The following is an 18,385-nucleotide window of genomic DNA, read 5'->3' on the forward strand; positions in this document are numbered from 1 at the left end:
CTAAGTACACGAATGTGGAGGTGGGGCACAGATGTGGCAAAGGAGATGGAAAGGGTGGTTGGGAGATTGGTTACATTAAACAATAAGTAAATTGAGCAAATAAGTAAATTTAATGAGGATAAAGAGACTCAGGTTTCTCACCATTAGAGAAGATATTTATTTTTAAGTGGAAAAGGGGAAGTCTAGAAAGGATCTTGAGTTGTTGGATTGGAATTGGAGATATTGGCAGAACTCACGGTTTTAAAATACATGTACTGGATAGATAAGGGAAATAGTTATAGATGCAAGCATGTATGTATGTATATGTATATGTTATGTGTGTATATATGTGCATATATGTGTTGTATTTGTGTGTGTTTATAATTGTATGTATCTATTGTACATATTGTACACATGTATTTCCTAGTTCTGTCCACTGAGAGTTCCCAGAAGCAATGACACACCAGTAGCAATGAGATAACTAAGAGCCCAGATCTCAATACCCTCCTCCACTAAAGAAACCTGGGCTTCTGGGTTGATCCCAGCTCTGGGTCAGGGAAAATAGAAAATGAACCTGGAACTTTTCATTTTGCCAGAAAGTAAGACTATGCTCAAAGAATGATGAAGACATGTCAAAAGGACACAAGAGCCACACTGAAGGGTCTCCCACTGGCCAAATCCGAGACAATTTGAACATCAAAATAATGAAAGTATCAAAACACAACCCACTAAATAAAATAGAAACCCAGGAGTTCACAAAGATATAAGTACATACATGCATGCCTACATAAATAAAAGGTGGAGAAGGAAAACTCTTCCTTGCAGTAGATTGCCAACTAGTAAATGTAGAAAGAATGATGAAAATAGAAAATTACCACTATCGTAACAGTAGTTGATTCAAGAGAAAGTTGGCAATGGATGCTAAGATTTGTGGGTGGAATGTGATGCAGAATAAGATACTGAGGGCTCTTGGAATACCTCCCTCCCTATAAAACATTACTAATCAATTACAAAGGAAAAAAAAATAGTGATTTTATGGTGGAGAAACATGTCTGGAAATAAAAAGAGAGAAAAGCCACAAATGACAATCTGGGAGAAGATATTTACAACATATATAATCAGTCAAAGAATAGGCATATACAAAGAGCTCCTGCAAATCAACATTTGATTATACTCCAGTTTAAAAGGGGCAGAAGACATGATCAGGAAATTGAGAAAAGATATATAAATGGGCCAGCAAACAACATGAAAAGATGTCTATCATCATTAATAATTAAAGAAATGCTGCATAAAACAAGATGACGTTTACTTGTTAGACTGGCCAAAATGAGAGGCTGATAATATGCCAGTCTCTTCACTGGCGTCACAAAGGCATGCCAATTAGAAAAGAAATCAACATTCTTTCTGAAGTGATATCGCTTGCAAAATGGCTAGAGAATATGCCAGTAATTTGCAAATAATCTATTATATACAGAGAAAAACATACTTCCCTGGATAATGCAGAAACACTCTTTGGTGTCACTGAGAACTTCCTTCAATGCTTTATTGACAGTTGTAATACAAATGGCCATATACTCAAGTATTAATGGGAATGGACAAAAAGAACTCGTAATATGATAAAATCAGAGACTCTTGGGTTAGTATTTATCTATCCATTCATCCAAGTAATGTCTGAGCTCCTTCTCTAAAAGCCTTGGTAACACCATCTAGCATCTGCTAGAACACCTCTATTGTTCATTTGTTTACTCAACAAATATTTACTGAGCACCTACTTTGTGCCAGGGCAGAGGTAAGTGCTGAGAATACAGTAGGGAGCAAAAGGAGACATAGTACAGCTCTTCAGGGAGCTAATAAGTTTAAAATTGCAACTGAGATAAACGGTACAAGGGAGAGCTATACAATGATATGAGAACCTAAAACAGAGGAATTTGACTCTGTCAAGAAGGCCAAGGAAAGCTTCAGTAAGTGTGGCTTGAGCTGAAATATGAGAGATGGGGGCTGGGGGTGGTGGTGGTGGTTAATAATTAGGATGAAAGAAGAGGCAAGAGCGTTTCAGGTAGAAGGGCAGCATGTGTAAAGGCCCTGTGGCAGAGGGTAGTATCATGACAAGCAGGGACTGAGAAAGGATGTGTGGATGAGCAAGAGAGAAAAAGAGCGTCTCCATAGGGTCAGACAAAGCTGGCCAGGTACATAGACTTTTTCTCAGAAGCCTGGAAGGGTGGTAAGTCCAGGGAAGGACCAGCATTGCGTTTAGAGAAGATCCCGCCCGTTGCCATGTGAAAGTCTACCTGTACCAAACCCAAGTAAATAAAAACCACGAGTAAACTGTCGCCATAGTTTCATCCTCCCTACTGCCCAAGGGACCGCAGATTTAATCCTTTCTTATGACAAATATGTGGGGAGGGCAGCGTCCCCTGCCTCTCCCCTCACTGCGTCCCTGCCACCCAGCTCTTTGTCTAGGGGGCATAGTTTCTGTCCTCCCTCCACCCTAGGTAGGTTTCTGAATGCCCTTTAGTTTGTCCTTTTCTCTCTCAACAGGCAGGCCTGAGAACAGAGTGTAAAACCAACGGAGGACCCGGTATGGCAAATGGAAAATGATTATTGAACGAGCTGAAAACTGCCCAAAACATAACCTCTCACTTTGAAACCATCATCTGACAGACAGAAATGGAGAACTGTGTAACTGAGAATAATGAATATAAAACAACTAAAGTATTTTTACAATGCTCAATGGCCGGAGGATATCGAGAGAGGGAGGCTGGGAGGCCATTTCATCCTTCGGACAGAGGTCTGGACACCCAACACCAAAGGAGGAAAAACTGAACATTTAAAAAAATGAGTCCTGTGAAGCAGTTGTGAATTTAAATATAATTTGGGGGTAAAAAAAGCAAAGAAAAAAAGTTGAAAAGTATTTATCCAGAATATTATACATCAGAGCCATACATCTGCACATGAAGAATCTCAGAAATGTAATTTTGAATAAATAAATGCATACTGTACAATAATAATAAATAGGATGTTATGATCTATGAAATGCTTAAAAACATGCAAAATGAAACTATATATTATTTCTGGGTATATCCATATGCAATAAGAGTGTAATGATATGGAAGGGAATCAAAACCCCAAATATAAGACAGCTTCCTCCTGTCTTCTGGGAGGAGGAAGGGCCATGCGTTTGGTAAGGAGTACACAGAACTGGAGGTGGCACTGGCACCACATTATTTCTTAAGCTGGGTGGGCACACCTGATACAGATTATATTATTATTTAGAACTTTTTATATTTCTGAAATATTTTCCAACACATTTTTTAAAGAAAAAATTGATAACCTAATTTGCCAGTGAATTACTGATAAGAACAGTATTAGAAAAAAGGACTTGTAACTCCTTTCTAGTGACTGATTTTCTGTTTAAGAACAGGCTTCAAACAGGTTCAATCCCTGGATGGCATAAAACAGTTTCACAAAAAGACAGAGGCATAGCACTAATGGGCAGAATGGAGGGTCCGGTCAACAGAGCTATGTGGGATGAGTTTCAGTCATTTAAACTCCAACTGCACCTGAGTGAGATGACCCTGGCCCAGTATTTCCAGATATAAAGCCTGCTCTCACATGGGTTGGCATGGACCGCATAGATGCTGAATTTATACAATTAGCTCATCAGAGCAGCAGTGAATTTTAGAAGCTCCCTAATATTCCCTGTTGTATGGACGTGGAGGGTATGGAGTGGTTATGTATTTTAGTATTTTATGTGGCATCAGTTTGACTTACCTGCTGTTCCAAGGTGTTTGGATCAATAAAAGTCACCAGATCTATAGAAAAGTAACCAACCACATTTCTCATTTTGCAGGCATTTCCAATTTGGAGGCACAAAGAATTGAGAACTTGGGGATCCACTGAGGTCTGAGGCATGGTGGTACCGGATGAGATGAAGGGGCCTTCGGCATGAAACTGGTCCCCTGTTGACAGCACCTTGATTTCTCCGTTGGGCTCTATCAACATGTCCACCGTCAGATTGGTGATACTGTCTGCAGGTGGGAACGCTTCGATCATGCCCCCTGGTGGGAAAAGCATGAAGTAAGTGAAAAGCCACATTTACACGGTAGTGGGAAGAAAGAGCCTAGGTTTTGGCAGATGCATCTGCCATATCTTGGGAGGCTTTGGGCGAGTAGTTTAAATTCTCTTAATTCCGTTTTCTTCATCTGTAATATGGGGCATAATAAAACCTACCTCACCAGATTGTTGTGAATCTTAGAGATACTGTGTCTATAGTATTTAGGCCAATGCTTGGAATATAGTATAGGGCTCTGTAAATGGTGGTTTTGATTCTGATCGTAATTGTGAAGACACTGTAAAGATCATCAAGTCTATGCCCATTCATTTAATAAACAATGAGCCCAAGGATTATGGTCAAATCCCTCAGGAGGAATTAACTGCCCATGGGCCACAGTTTGTGGCATGATGACTGTGTGCTCTTTCTGTTCAACTTCACTGCTTTTTGAAGGTTTAGCAGGTTTAGGCTTTTAGCAGGCACAGAGAACACTGACCCTCATGTCAGCCAAAGGACTTCTATATAAAACCAGCTGTAAAACATTTTTTAAAATACAGAGCCAGGAGATGCTGCTGCTTTTAAGAAACAGGTGTGCTTTCTCCTTGCTGATAATGAGAGCTTTATAACTTACCATATTTTACCTTTTGCTCTGAATACCAAAAATCATAGAGGCAAATCTGATGCTCAACCACAGCAACAATATTTTGCTGCCTAATTTTGTGGGCCAGCTCAGGGGCATCCACAAAAATTGCATAGCCCTGATTTTCAGTTTTTAGGACTAACATGTAAATCTTGCTGTATATATTGCTTTTGTAGAAAAAAAAAGTTTAAGTATTATTTGTAAAGAGTTAGATAACTTAATTTAAAAGTAAAAATATCTAAGTGTTCCCTAGACATCGTGTTCTCTGGAACCTGACAGCATTAAGGTAAACTCGGCCTATATTTCACAAATTTGCTGGGGCAGGGTGACTGACCAGTGCCCATAGGTAAAAGCCACAGGATTTGAGCAGCATATGTGGCTAAGTCCTGAGATTTTAGCAATTGTCATACACATCTGTTACTTCATCCAAAATATTTATAAGTTTGGTCAGAGGTAGCCCTAATGAACACTGAGTTTCAGAAGGAAAACTGATTTTGGAGTGTACACATTCAACCCCTAATTTATCTATTTGGTTGGTTTGAGATGTTCTTATCTTCAAATGAGGCCTACTAGTGTGTGCTGTACCTAAATACCCATTGTTAGGAATTTAGCAAGGTAAATGCAACAAAACAACCACAAAATCCACAAAAACAAAATGTCTAGTGAGTCTCTCTGCCTTAGTTAACTTTGTGGCTTCAGCTGTCACCTGTGGCTCAGTCAGGGAATATTTATGCAGGGCCTGCTGTATGCATTGGGCCCAGAGCCAGGTGGAGCCTTTGAAAACATGTGACTTACAAGAATCAGATTTTTAAATATCCTAAAATTGTAGGATCTAACTCTGTGTCCCCATTTACCACTTATTTGTTGTGTGATTTTGCCCAAGTCACTTCCTATCTCTGAGCCTCAGTTTTTCCATCTATAAAAATGCATTAATAAAGCTTATTCTGCCTCTCGTAAACAAGCATGGTGTTTACAACATGGCTAAGAAAAAAAGGACAAAGATGAACAAGAGGTGAAGGTGAAGCCTTAGCTTATGTTTACACAGCTCAGGTGAGATAGAGGCTGGACAAGCCTTTCTAATTTACAAAACACATGAAAACAAATACTTTAGAGGAAGGCTTTGCAGATTGACCTTGCAAGATCTGTACACTTCCTAATACCGTGTTTTGGATGGACCTGGAGATCTTCGTGGTCTTCCCCTCCTAACTTAAAAAATCCCTTATTCTTGACCATTTTTTATGGTAGGTACTTTATTTTCTTTCACTTATGCATGGGGTTGACTTTCTTACTTTGACTTTCTGTCAGTGGATGCATGTGGAAATTTGCAGAATCACAGAATTTTAGAGTTGAGAGGACATTGCAAATTATGTAGCACAACCCTCACCCCCCTGCCCTAGAATCTTCCCCAAAACCCTATAAGATGTGTAACTGAGGAAACTGGGCCTCTGAGGCTTTAAGGATCTCACTCAAGGTCATGGATGAGGTCCAGACCCAGGCCATCTGTTTCCAAAGCCCGTATCTCAGAAGAAGTCTGTGGTGCAAAAAAAAAAAAGGCCCAGAATCTTGAGCTCCACACGCCATGCTTGGTATGATTGCTTCCTATTTACTTAAGAGGCTGGGTGCAAGGTAAATATTCAGGCAACCTTTAAAAAAGAAAGAAAGAAAGACTGCTGCAGGAGCACTTTTCTAAGCCAATACAGAAAATTTGAAGTGTTTAAGTTGGCCCCAGGTTGACCCAAAGCTAGAATCCAACGTTGTGTGGACTAATCCTCAGTAGAAACTTTACAGTCTTATTTACCTTGACTGAGAAACGTTTGGAGGAATTTCCTCCACGTTGGGAACCGTTTCTCATTGACTGGCTGCGCGTGCTGTGCTAAAATGCCCGCCAGCTCCTCGGAGATCTTCACCAAAGCTGGCTCCTGCAGAAACAAATTAAATAGAACCACAAGCAATTTTACTACAGAAATGAAAACTGCTTGTGGAGTGATTAAAAACCAGGCCTCCAACAGGCAAAAAAAATGTGGTTACTGTTTACCCAGAGTCAGAAAGCCATTTTGAAAACGTTCTCTTTTTCCTGCCATTTCAGTTTTCATATTTCAAAGTGATTTGGCCCCCTAAAAATTGCTGCTAATCATGCCTGTTGTCTCTGAAAGGCACCTTTCTGTCTGGGTGTCAGGAAACCCAGGTTTCACACCCACTGCAACCTGACCAGCAGAGTGTCCTTGGGCAATATGCCTTCCCACTCTGGGCCTCAGTTTCCCTTTATGTAAAATGTGTTAACTAGCTAGTCCCTAAGATCCTTCAGACTGGGACATATTTAATTCTGTGACCCTAAGGGGCAAACTCTGGGAGAAATAATAAAGTGGGCAGGGTCTTTCTTTGGCACCTCCATCTCTTTAACCTGTGCCCTCTCCCGCTTGTTGGTGGATATCTGCATCCTACAACTTCATCATCAAATCCTTAAACTACAGGCTAAGCTGTAAAGGTGGGATTTAGTAGGTGTAGGTTGGAAGAATTAGGTGGGGCCAGCCTCAGTCTGCCTGAAATCTCCCCTAGGTCACAGTCCCATCTGTCTAGATGTGAGGCTGGCCCCATATCATCAGCAAAACAACCCAAAGACCATAGAGCCTCTTGTCAAAATGAAAACAGTAGGAAATGCTCTAATGAATAAGAAGTCTGGCTTTGTGATATAAAATGTCTTAGTTTGCCAGGATAATTTTTGTTTGGATGTCATAAGTTAACAATGCTCTGCCTCTTAGACTATCTAAACGTTTTCAAATAGAAGCCATCTCTTTAGATTTCATTTTTGCCAGAAGTGAGGCAAGGCACTGGATATAAACTCATATAATGGGTAGTATTCATATTCAAAATATGGAACGCTGACAAGAAAAACTCCAACTTGCTTCAGATTGCAAGGGAACTTCTGAATCAAAGAGTGAATGCTCAAGAATTTGGAGGAATCAGCTTTGTGGGGTGAGGCTGGAAGGAATCTTAGAAATCATCTGCATACCTATTTATTTGCAATTTCCCTAACATTAAAAAGTGATTGTCTCCTAGCACCCCTCCCCCAAACTCCTTCAAACATCTGGTTGATTTTGGGTCCAGTGCCCACTGAAAATCCACAACAGAAGACAAACATCTGAGAGTATACTCTAGGCCAGTCCAAATAATCTGAACAGTTTCCAAAATACCCAGAGAATCCTGTTGGGAGAGTCTCATTGGTTAGCTTGGAAAGTGCTTGACATGCAAAACAGTGATGCCTTGAGAAATGGAGAGAGCCCTGGCCCACACTCCTTCAGGATGACTTGCTGCATGGGGTGGAAAGGGCTGTGGAGAAGGGCTGGGGAGGCCATTCACTCAGCAAGCCTCTGCCTTGCGACGTGAAGGCAAGGGAAGGTGCTGCCAAAGCAATGGGATTTTTTCCTCCCTTCATATCCCTCACTCTGTACACATTTTCTCTGATCTCTACTGTAAATTACCTGATCTCCCCAAAACCTTGCATCTAAATCATAAACAAGTGTGTGAAATGCACAGCTCCAGGAACCCAAACTCTCTCTTTGTCCCTTCTTTGAGCAGTCCTCCAAAGTCACCCCTCTTTTTGTTCCATACTTGTTTCAATTAAAACCATTCCACTCTATGGAGGAAGATCAATTGTCCTTGATTCACGAAATGCCCCAAAGCAGGGACAATGAAGAACAGATTTAGATTACCATCCTGCTCTGGAAAACGGAATGTCAAGGAAAGGAAACCTTGCAGCCCAGGCCTTCTCTCAAGAAAGCAGAGCTTCTTTTTGTTCTGCCTTGAGTTAAAGGGCCTTTTCTGCCCCACTTCTGAAGGGTGTGAAACCATCCACGCAGTTATATGCTACGTGGCTATTCCCATCAAGACAGTCCAAAGAGAAATCATTCATTCATTCATATATCAAATGAATGAATCTAAGTAACTGCACTAGAGAAAAAACTACGTATTGTGCTTATTTGGTGGGGGGTGGGGCTGGGGGTGGGGTGGAGGAGATGTACAGGTAGCAGTGAAGGAGCAGGTGAAAGCCTTGCCACCTAAATCTTGAGGCGAGATCTCTTCTCAACTTGAGGATCAAGTCCAAACTCCTCAACGCAACAAACGAAGATGGCCCTTTGTGATATGGCCTCCGACTCCTAATGTAGCCTCACTCCTCTCCTCCCCAGCTCCCAGCCTCCCCCCAAACTGCCTTCCTCCGCCCTCTTTCCTCCTCTTCCTCCCCTGGCTGACTCCTCCTCATCCTTTCTGAGACAGTTCCAGCCACACCTCCTCCAGGAAGCCTTCTCTGCCACTCCAGTTGGGCGTCCTTTCTCCCTGCTCTCCAGCTCCCTAGGGGCTCCTTAATGGTGTGGACACTGGCTCGGAGGGCAGTCCCCCCAGTGCCCAGCACAGGAAATGTTCAATGTCTGTGGAATGAATCATGATGGTGGTAAACTCAGGGACGTCGTCTTTACCAGCTGGAGTCACAGAATAAGAGAAAATGCGAAGCCTCTCGACAGCCTCCTCCTCACTGCCCAGGAACCACGTTGGGGGATGGGGAATGACCCCTTAAGATCTGCCCATTCTTCCTGGGTGAGTTTTATGGGGTTCCCTGCCTCAGAGGGGCATTGGGAAGAAAAATGGGGTGATATTTATGAAGTGTCACCTCAGACACAACATGCTATGTGAGGGCCAATAATTAACTTGGAAGGCTGCTACTTGAGTGCGGCATTTGGACGCTGTGCCAGGCTGCCACTGCTGCCTCTGCTTACAAAGTAAGCCATTCTGCCTCGATGCTTAGCGTTTTCACTGTGCACAAAGCCACAGCAAGGGGGTGGATTTCCTAGAGGAAAGTCTGCTGCAGGAATCTGGAGGATGAATCTTGTCCCATCATGGAAAGTACACAGCTGAAGGCACTGGCGGGGTGATGTTCAATAGGGGATGCTGGGGCACACGGAGGCAGCTTGGGGCCATGATTAACTCGCTAAGAAAAAGACAGGGAGAGGAATAATGTGGGATGGGAGGGGGTGGTATTAACTGTTTAATTTATTTCTTTAGTTTGAAAGCACGGGATGGGAAATAAAAGGATTATGCTAAGAATGGCTTAGTACCAATGAAAAGAGAATTTGCCCCCCCATCCCTACAAACACAAATGCAGCAGGACCAGCAGCTCATACATTCAAGTAAGGACAGCAAAATGACATTCTGTGTAAGAGCTTCATTTTATTTTATACCCCGAAACAACCCTCAACAGCATAGTTTCTGCTGGGGACTCAGAACCTACTTGTGAACTGGAGGGTTAGTCCAGAGCTCAGATCTGGGAGCAAAGGACTCCACCATAGCAGTGATGCAACAAATTAGGAACACCCCCCTCCTCAGAAGCAACAAGAAACCGATGGCCACAAAGGACCTACCAATGTCAGGTGCAACTTCTCAGTTTTGGGGGGAGTTTCTGTTCTCAGTGATTATCGTTTTGCACAGTTCAAACATAATTACTGCGACTTTAAGGGCAGATGCTGGTAAGGGAAGATCTGTAGCTATTCAGGTTTATTCTGTTCAGAACAAACTTGACTACACCTAAGACAGACACGCACAGAGACACACACTCATGCCAGACAAACCCCCAATTCATGTGACTCGTCAGAACACTATTTGTAAGTTTCTTTCTCTTGTCACAGGCTCACATTCACGATCTCCTTCAGTCCTTACAGCAACGCTCTGAGGTGGGCCAGCACACTGTTATTTCCCTTGCTTTACAAATGGGAGGCGGAAGCAGCTAGAATGAAGAGGCTTGTGTGAGATCAGTCACTGAGCTGCCAGATTCTGTTCTTCTGTGATTTTCAACAAATGATTGATGGCAGAAAACAACAGAGTTGGGGAACCATTGCTAGCTTGCTTTCTTTCTCTCTTTTCCACCTTCCCAAAGTGTACATTTATATATGGAATGTCTGTGATAAGCCAGCAACAGGAGTGCATCTTCTCTATCTTACAAACTTGTGAAATGAATAGTCAGGAAGTTTCTTTTCAGTGAGTAACATCAAGTTAACACTGACCAAGTCAGTGAGCCTGTTGTCCACATCAAGCAGAGCATTTAGAGCTAATGACTCCGGGGTGTGTGAAGGAAAATATATACCTCATGAATGATAGACAAGGGGTAGAAAAATATGCTTTACTTTTTGAAAAAGTCAGAATTCCAGATTTTCATTCCATTGTAATTGCACTGGCTCGCAGAAGCACATTAGCTGCTGGCCTTTGTGGAGCTGACAGCTCTAGGGCAATTCCCAGCGAGGAGAAACTTCAGTCCTATCGTTGCTACTGCACAGGCTTGTTCACCCTTTGCTAGCACCCATGTTTAGCCCTCAGAGGGCATCAACAATATTCATGACCTTGGAAGGTGCCCAGATATCTACAAAAGGCATAGGACCTCCATCGGCCTGTCTGGTGCATCCTAGAGATTCTTGTCTGTCAAGCATGGAGTTGCCTCTTGGCACTCTCTCTTTTCTATCAAGAAAGGGTAAATTTGAAGAAAGAGATATTTAACCAAAGGAAATTCAGGATATCTCAGGGGAAGCCACTAGCATATTCAGTTTAATACTGCCCTCAATGACTAAAGCTACTTCAAACTCTAGAGAGTTCACTTTCCCAACCAAGTAAATTCCAAGTGTGCCTGTGTGTGCGCGCGCGCGCGCGCGCGCGCGCGCGTGTGCGTGTGCGTGTTGGGGAGGATGAAAGAGGGAGAAGAAGGAATACAAATTAGAACATTCTCAATATCAGTCCCACCAAAACTCATATTTTATTTTAGCAGCTTCTTTGCTGAATCTGCAGAGGTGAATTAAGTAAAATAACTTCTTGGCTAATCACCTCTAGTCTCCCATGTGAGACATTGACGGTGTTCAAAAGAAAACCAAGGGACCTGCCTATATGGACCACTTTACAGATGCTTCTTGTATCCCTAAACAAAGGAATGGAGAGTGGCATAAAGTCAAAAGGCAAGACAATGACCTGAAAACTAAGCAAGACTGTCAGCATTGAAAGGGGCCATATGGACTATCTAGGACAAATGCCTCATATAACAGAAGAGGAAATGGGGGCTTCTACAGTCACGCAGACAGACTGGAGGGGTTCTCTGCTGCCGTCTGACTCCTGGATGAGTGCTTCCCACCACCCCTGCTGCCTCTTTCAGAGGGTAAAGTGAGAAGTGCCATGAAAGGTGTCCAGGATTTAGGTCAGCCAGTGGCACAGAGATGGAAGGAATTCCAAATTTAGGAGTGAATTTAGAAGGGCTGCTTTGCTGTACATAAATTTTACCACTGTAGTCATTTTTTAGGTAAAATAAATAATAGCTCTCATTTATAGAAGACTGACCACGTGGCAGGCATGTGCAGAGGGGTGGGGTTTACATTTATTATCTCACAGCCACTCTCTGAGGTAGATATTATCATCTCCTCTTTATGTCACACAGCCATGAAGGAGCAAAACTGGGATTCAAATCCAGCTGCTACCAGAGCGCCACAGTGCGGTGGCGTCTGCACGTATCACTGCCATCAAGGCATAAATGGTCAATCTGGGTTGGACTAGATCGTCCACAGGTGATGCTAAGTCTATGCTGTTAAATTTATGAAAAAATGGTAGACTGAACATCTGTTTTGGCTGTCCAGCATCTGTGTCCCCTCTTTCAGGGTAATGGTATCCCAAACTTCCTTCAGAAACTGCCCCTATCCCATTCTCAGCTGTGCAAGTTGATAGAGAATAATACTATCCTCAGCTCCAAGGGTGTGCCCCTGATTAGTAAAGTCACATCCTGGCCTCAACTATTTGGTTCAGGAGGGGAACGTGACCCAATCAGGCCATCAGATGTTAGTGAGCACTTGCTGGGGAGAAAGAAGTGTTATGCTCTTCTGAGAATGCTACCAGGACCGATGTTTTCTCTTCCTATTGCCTTGACCAAGGACAAGCTACTGGCAGCCATCGTGCAACTCTGAGGACAGCTAGCTTTAGTGTGCAGCCAATACTGTGGGCAGTATAGAGAAGAGATGGAAAGTAGCCGGGTCCTTCTGACATCATTGAGACAATGGGTTAAGCCTTGTCTGAAGCTAGACTACTCTTCGGATTTTCAGTAAGCTGAGATAATAAATTCTCTTTATTTTTACGGCCATTTTGAGTTGGGTTTTCTGTTATTTGAAGCTTAAAACGTTTAAAACTGATACCAATGAGTAGTTCAAACTGTGTACCCACAATCCATGATGGGTGCCTTCAGCCAGCAAATGCTCTGATCACCCTGTGCACTGCCTACTCTCATTCTGCAATCAGTGGTGAAGTTTCCACTCATTTCTTTCCATTAAGATCATTAGAAATAGTCCCTCTTTAGAGTGCAAAAATATGCTGAGAGGATGAAGAAAAAATGAAAATGTCTTCAGCAAGTCATAAACTACTTCCCACACCTACTTAAAGTTTAAGGACTGCTTTAATACTCCATGTTTAATTGTTAATTGAGAATTTAAAAATCAAAAATGCCAACTTTGCCTTCGATGAGATGGAAAATTATGCTGCTGTAGAAGGTAACATAATGTAAAACAGCCAACATTACCAAGGCACACAAATGTTTTTGGTATGTAAAATTGCTTTGTAAAATATTTGCTCCATCTGCTGAAAGCGGCAAAGACAATTTTCCCTTGATAGCTAATGGCCCATTTCGGCTGTGTGGCAAGTGATTCGCTGCGGTGGCGGCTCTCATTAAACAGAATGGTGAAAATGCGGTATATAATTCCATACTTATGTGGCATTATCCACTCGCTGCTCCTTGAGGAGCCTGTCCCTCATTATCTAGGCCTCCACCTTGCACCAGCACACAGGCCTAGCGGTTGATTTGACTTGAGAAGCGTTCTGTCCAACTGAGGCACATATGTTGTGCCTGCATTCCAAAGCTCAGCACAACTGCTTTGCCCCCGACCACAAACACTAGAAAGGTTCATTCCCTTTCAACTTTCCAGCACTTAAACTGCTGTTTCTCTTTTCCCCTCGCCACAGGGGGCCCTGGTTTTCTTTCTAGGCTCACCCTGTCGCGCTGCATGCTGGGGGTTTCAATAGATAAAGATTAAGTGCTTCTCGAAATTCTTAATTGAACTTTGCACATACACAAAAGCGGGAAAATTTTTCCCCGGGACAAAACTGCCATCATAAAAGCTCAACAAGCACTGTCCTTCGGTTCATGGTGTAGGTGGCGGTCTGTGATCTCTCTCTTTAAAGGAGTTGTTTACTTTACACCCCGAAATTACTTCACCATCTGCTAAAAGGACAATTAAAAATAAACAATCCAGGGTAGTTTAAAAAAAGAAGAATATGTTCATGTTTTGGGAACAATATTAAAAAGTAGTTACAGCAGCAAGTGGCTGGTGTTTTAAAAATATTCTCAACATTGGAAAATGGTTTTAAAGGAAATCATATTAAAATATGAGTGACATCAAGTAAATACATAGGACTGTTTTAAAGATCATGCAATATTTTAAAGCAGAAACCATGCAGTTTAAAAATCAGCCATAAGTGGAAGTATCCATAATTATTTATTACTGGTAATAGGTTTCTTTCTTTCTAGTTAGAGAAATATCTCTGGCTGAGAAAATTGCATATGCTGATGAAAGCTCTTTAATTGAAAATTAAAAACATAAGAAAACACATGAGCCCTTTGGACTTGATTTTTCATTCAAGTGGTGGGGGAGAGGAGTAAGTTTGTGGAATGAAATGAGAGGCTATCAGGAGAATTTATATTTTAATTTTATACAAAAGGAATGGAAAAGTGACTACTTTTCTTAATCAGGGTGGACAGCGGTGTTTCTTTGCTATTTCCACATGTACAGATGATGTAGTGGCCTTACGTATTGTTTTCTTTCTACCGGCCATGCTCATTAAAATACCAGGACAATAAATCAGTGAATTCCAAAGTGAGGATTTTTTTCAGACCTGGCACAGTTACAGGAACATCCGAGCCTTCTCAAGGGCATCTCTCTCTCACCAAGGGGCATCAAGGACAGACGACCAGAAGCAAATGGCGCGGTCGCCGTGAGAGGAGAGTAAAACTCATCCTGAATCTGTTCCAAATACCCACGCCTGCTCTGTGGTTTGCAGCAAAGCAGACATTTCCAAAAGAACTCCAACGGAGACTTCCTGGATGTGAACACACTAACCAATTCTCGTTTCTCTCATCTTTTGCTTTATTCCTTCCTTCCACGCTGTTATTGCGAAAAACTGGCAATTAAATTCAATTGATTCAAAATATTCCGGATCCATATGGCCGCCAACCCTGGAGCTGAAGCGGCGATAGCGCCTCACTGCTGCTTTCCAGCATTTGCCTCTCCTCCAGTCCCCAGATGGTGGGAGTAACATTTAAACCTCCTTTTCTCTGCCTTGTACAATAGACCTTGGCACCATTTCAACTGTTTACTCCGGTAATTAACAGCTCTGATACCACAACAATTACAACTCCTACACTCTCACCACAATAATGCTATGAATTAGTGAGAGCTAATGGCTGGAAGGTAGAGTGTTTCCAGACTGTGAGATCTGTGCATTTTTAGAATAAAATAAAAGGTACAAACAGCACGCTTGCAGTAGACAATGATTACCTAGTAATTAGTTTACACAAAGCTTCCTATTTAATGGCAAAACGCTGTAATTAACGTGTGACAGAAAATCAAAGGGTACTTTGTAAGCATATGAAAAATTAACACTGCAGGCCCATAGCTTTATGTACTGATTAGAAGCATATTAAATCAATAGGACACACAAACCAACAGCTTGTAGAGCTGATTATTACAGGTCCTCAGAAGGGGTACCCTGGCTCTCATTTAACTTGGGGAGGCAATGTTCCTTCTCTTGTCATCTTCCTCAGGCACAGAGAAGCACCTCAAACTCAACCCTGGCAGCTTCATGAAAATAACCACTGAACTGGAAGAAAACATTCTAAGTCATTCTCAGAGATAAGGAAAAATATGTAAATGATTAAGGCTTTCCAATGATTGTGGTGACGTGCTGCTACACTAATTAGAAAATACACCAACTGGAACCAGAAAATGAAGCAAATGAGTCTCAAGCTTTTGGTCAGAATAATCTCTACTTTATCAAGCCTCTTTATTCAACATGTAGGAAGTTCAAATAAATGGAATTGTTTTCTGTTTTCAAATGATAAAAAAATCAGGCTGCTATCAAGATTTATCTTTTAAAGGCATTATCTGGGTTAATCATAGGGTAGGAACAACTGAATCAACATTCTGTATCTTCAGTAGCTACAATCCTACATGATGATAACTGATGCACGCCACAATATTCTGGAAGCTTATAAAGGACCTTCTAAATCACCAAAGAAAGATTAAATTGTATGTACTTGTTCAATGTTACCTGTATTTTTTTCTAGTACAATTTTACGGTAATATTAATAATAGCGAGTAGCATTTCTTGAAGTCTTATGTGCTAAGGACATTACTAATCCATTGACAGGATTATCTCATTTAATTCTTACCACCTCCCCATGAGACAGGTACTAATATTCTCCCTATTTACAGATGAAGAAACAGAGACCTGGAGAGCTGAAGTAATTTGCCCATGGTTGTCCCCCTAGTAAGCATGAAAGGACAACCTAGGTGTGCCTGGGCTATGGGACACCACGAAGCCAAACTGCCTTTTACTTGTTCACTGAATGGTTGAACATTCAACTATTCAGACTAGCCTATTCCAACACGCACTCTACCTAAAAGAGTTAAATGTGTTAACCTGGAACAGGAGACTAAAAAAAAAAAAAAAAAAAGCAAACAAAATATTTTGTTGCTTATGCAAAAAAGCAGGGTTTTAAATGTTCACCGTATTTTTATTGCAACATCTGATTGTGAAGGTAGGCTACTGAAAGCTTTTTGAGAATTTATAGGATCGGTAAAATGATCATGATAGCATATCAAATTGAGAAAAGCATTGAAAATCCGTCAGCCTCACAAAGGATCAAAGGGTGATATCTAAAATTCTCTTTCATCATTCATGCACATAAACAGGGGTGTGGGGCAGTTGGGGTGCAAGAACTGAATCTTAGGACTCCCTGGGCAGGGCTCCTCCTCCTCTGCAGCTCTGAGGTGTGTGTATTGATGGTTGCCTTCACCTCCCAGTTTGCCGCCTTATGGGAAAAGGACGGCAGCTCCACTGTCACCCAGGAAAGGGAAGAGATTCGAGAGCAGGGGCTGCTGCATTCCAGAGACGTATGTGTTTTCCCCAAGTCTCTGTGGAAAGCAGAAAACCTGCCACAAGGGCAGCCAGCACATGGTACAGGTCATAAAAGCAAGACCTAAGTGAGACTACTTCTCCAGGATTTTCAAATAAGAGAGTCTTTTCTCAATAGCTTTGACTCTGTGTGACAAAAGCACTGGGCTAGGAGGTGTCAGATGTGGGTTCAAAGCCAGGCACAATCATTTTATTAGCTGTATGAACTTGGACAAGCCACTTAACTTCCCGTGCATCAGGTTCTCCATCTGTAAACAGAATAACAATATCTTTCTTATCAAATTAGTGCGGAAGCAAATGAGTAAAAACCTCAGGGTTTTTCTGTGATTGAATGAGACAATTCTTTTAATGTGCTTAGTACAATGTCTGGCATCAGTAGGTATTCTACAATGTTATTTTTTATTACTTGAATTATTAAGAAACACAAGGAAATGTCAATACCTTAACAGTGTATTCATGAATCTAAAAAATGCTTACTCTCATGTGTAGGCCAGTATCCTGGCAACTAACTTAGCACCGAAAGAACCTAAGAAGTCAAGATTTTAAGATATACAAACAAATGTAAAGAACAAATGAATAATCATTTATATGTAGTTTAATGATTAGAAAAATGATACCCTTGACTTTTTTCTAAATCTAGAAAATGTAGATTTTTCTTAACACCAAGATGTTGCATTTTTGATATAAAATACAAATAATAAATAAGGACAAGAAAAAGTATATCCTTTGCTAGTAATTGAATAATAGCAACATATGATACATTTTTATATCTAAAATAAAAATGCAAACAGTTCAAAATATCCAATGCTGGTAAGGTTGTAGTAAAACTAGTACGCTTATCTTTCCTAGTTTCTTTGGAAATGGTACTACCTTCTTAGAAATATGGCAGTATGTAACAAGAGCCATAAAGCATTCTAGTCCTGGGGCTTTCTCCTTGGGAAATAACAAAGGCAAAAAGAGGTATATACTAAAACCAAAAATAAAAATAAACAAATCATCCCTCTCTCCTTCCTATCCCCCCACCAAAAAAAAAAAAAAAAAAAAAAGAAAAGAAAAGAAAGCTGGAAATAACCTAAATTTCCAACTTAGTTGAATGATTTAATATATTAGAGTTAATCAATATGAGGGAATATTATATAGCTATTACTTGTGAATACTACATCTAATAAAAATGAACAATGTTTAAGATCTGATGTTTAATTAGTATATATGCTATTATTGTAGCTATGAGAAATAAATACCACACATTTGGAAATTAATACATAAAAATGAAAAAAAAAACATGTTTGGGGGAAGTAATTATGCACTTATTTGATTAAATATTTCTTTAATCTTGTTTTATTTTCTTATAACTTTTCTAAAAGTTATGTGGTTACAAGGCAATGGCTCTTTGGGATCACCTAATAAATACCTATTAAATTTCATACAAGGCACCAAGCTCAGCCATCTTACTGCCCCTA

General features: G+C 41.1%; 1 protein-coding gene across 1 annotated transcript in view; it reads right to left on the reverse strand.

Annotated features, from left to right (window-relative positions):
* The window catches only part of LOC134372572 (IQ domain-containing protein H-like), a 153,953-nt gene that overhangs the window by 49,862 nt on the left and 85,706 nt on the right, over window positions 1-18,385 (reverse strand). Inside the window, exons 15-16 of the mRNA XM_063090034.1 lie at window positions 6,469-6,589; window positions 3,751-4,037 (exon numbers count right to left, since the gene is read on the reverse strand). Coding sequence (XP_062946104.1) covers window positions 3,751-4,037; window positions 6,469-6,589 — 408 coding nt within the window. The remainder of the gene's footprint in view (window positions 1-3,750; window positions 4,038-6,468; window positions 6,590-18,385) is intronic.

The sequence above is a fragment of the Cynocephalus volans genome, chromosome 3, assembly GCF_027409185.1.
Source record: "Cynocephalus volans isolate mCynVol1 chromosome 3, mCynVol1.pri, whole genome shotgun sequence".
NCBI lineage: Eukaryota > Metazoa > Chordata > Mammalia > Dermoptera > Cynocephalidae > Cynocephalus > Cynocephalus volans.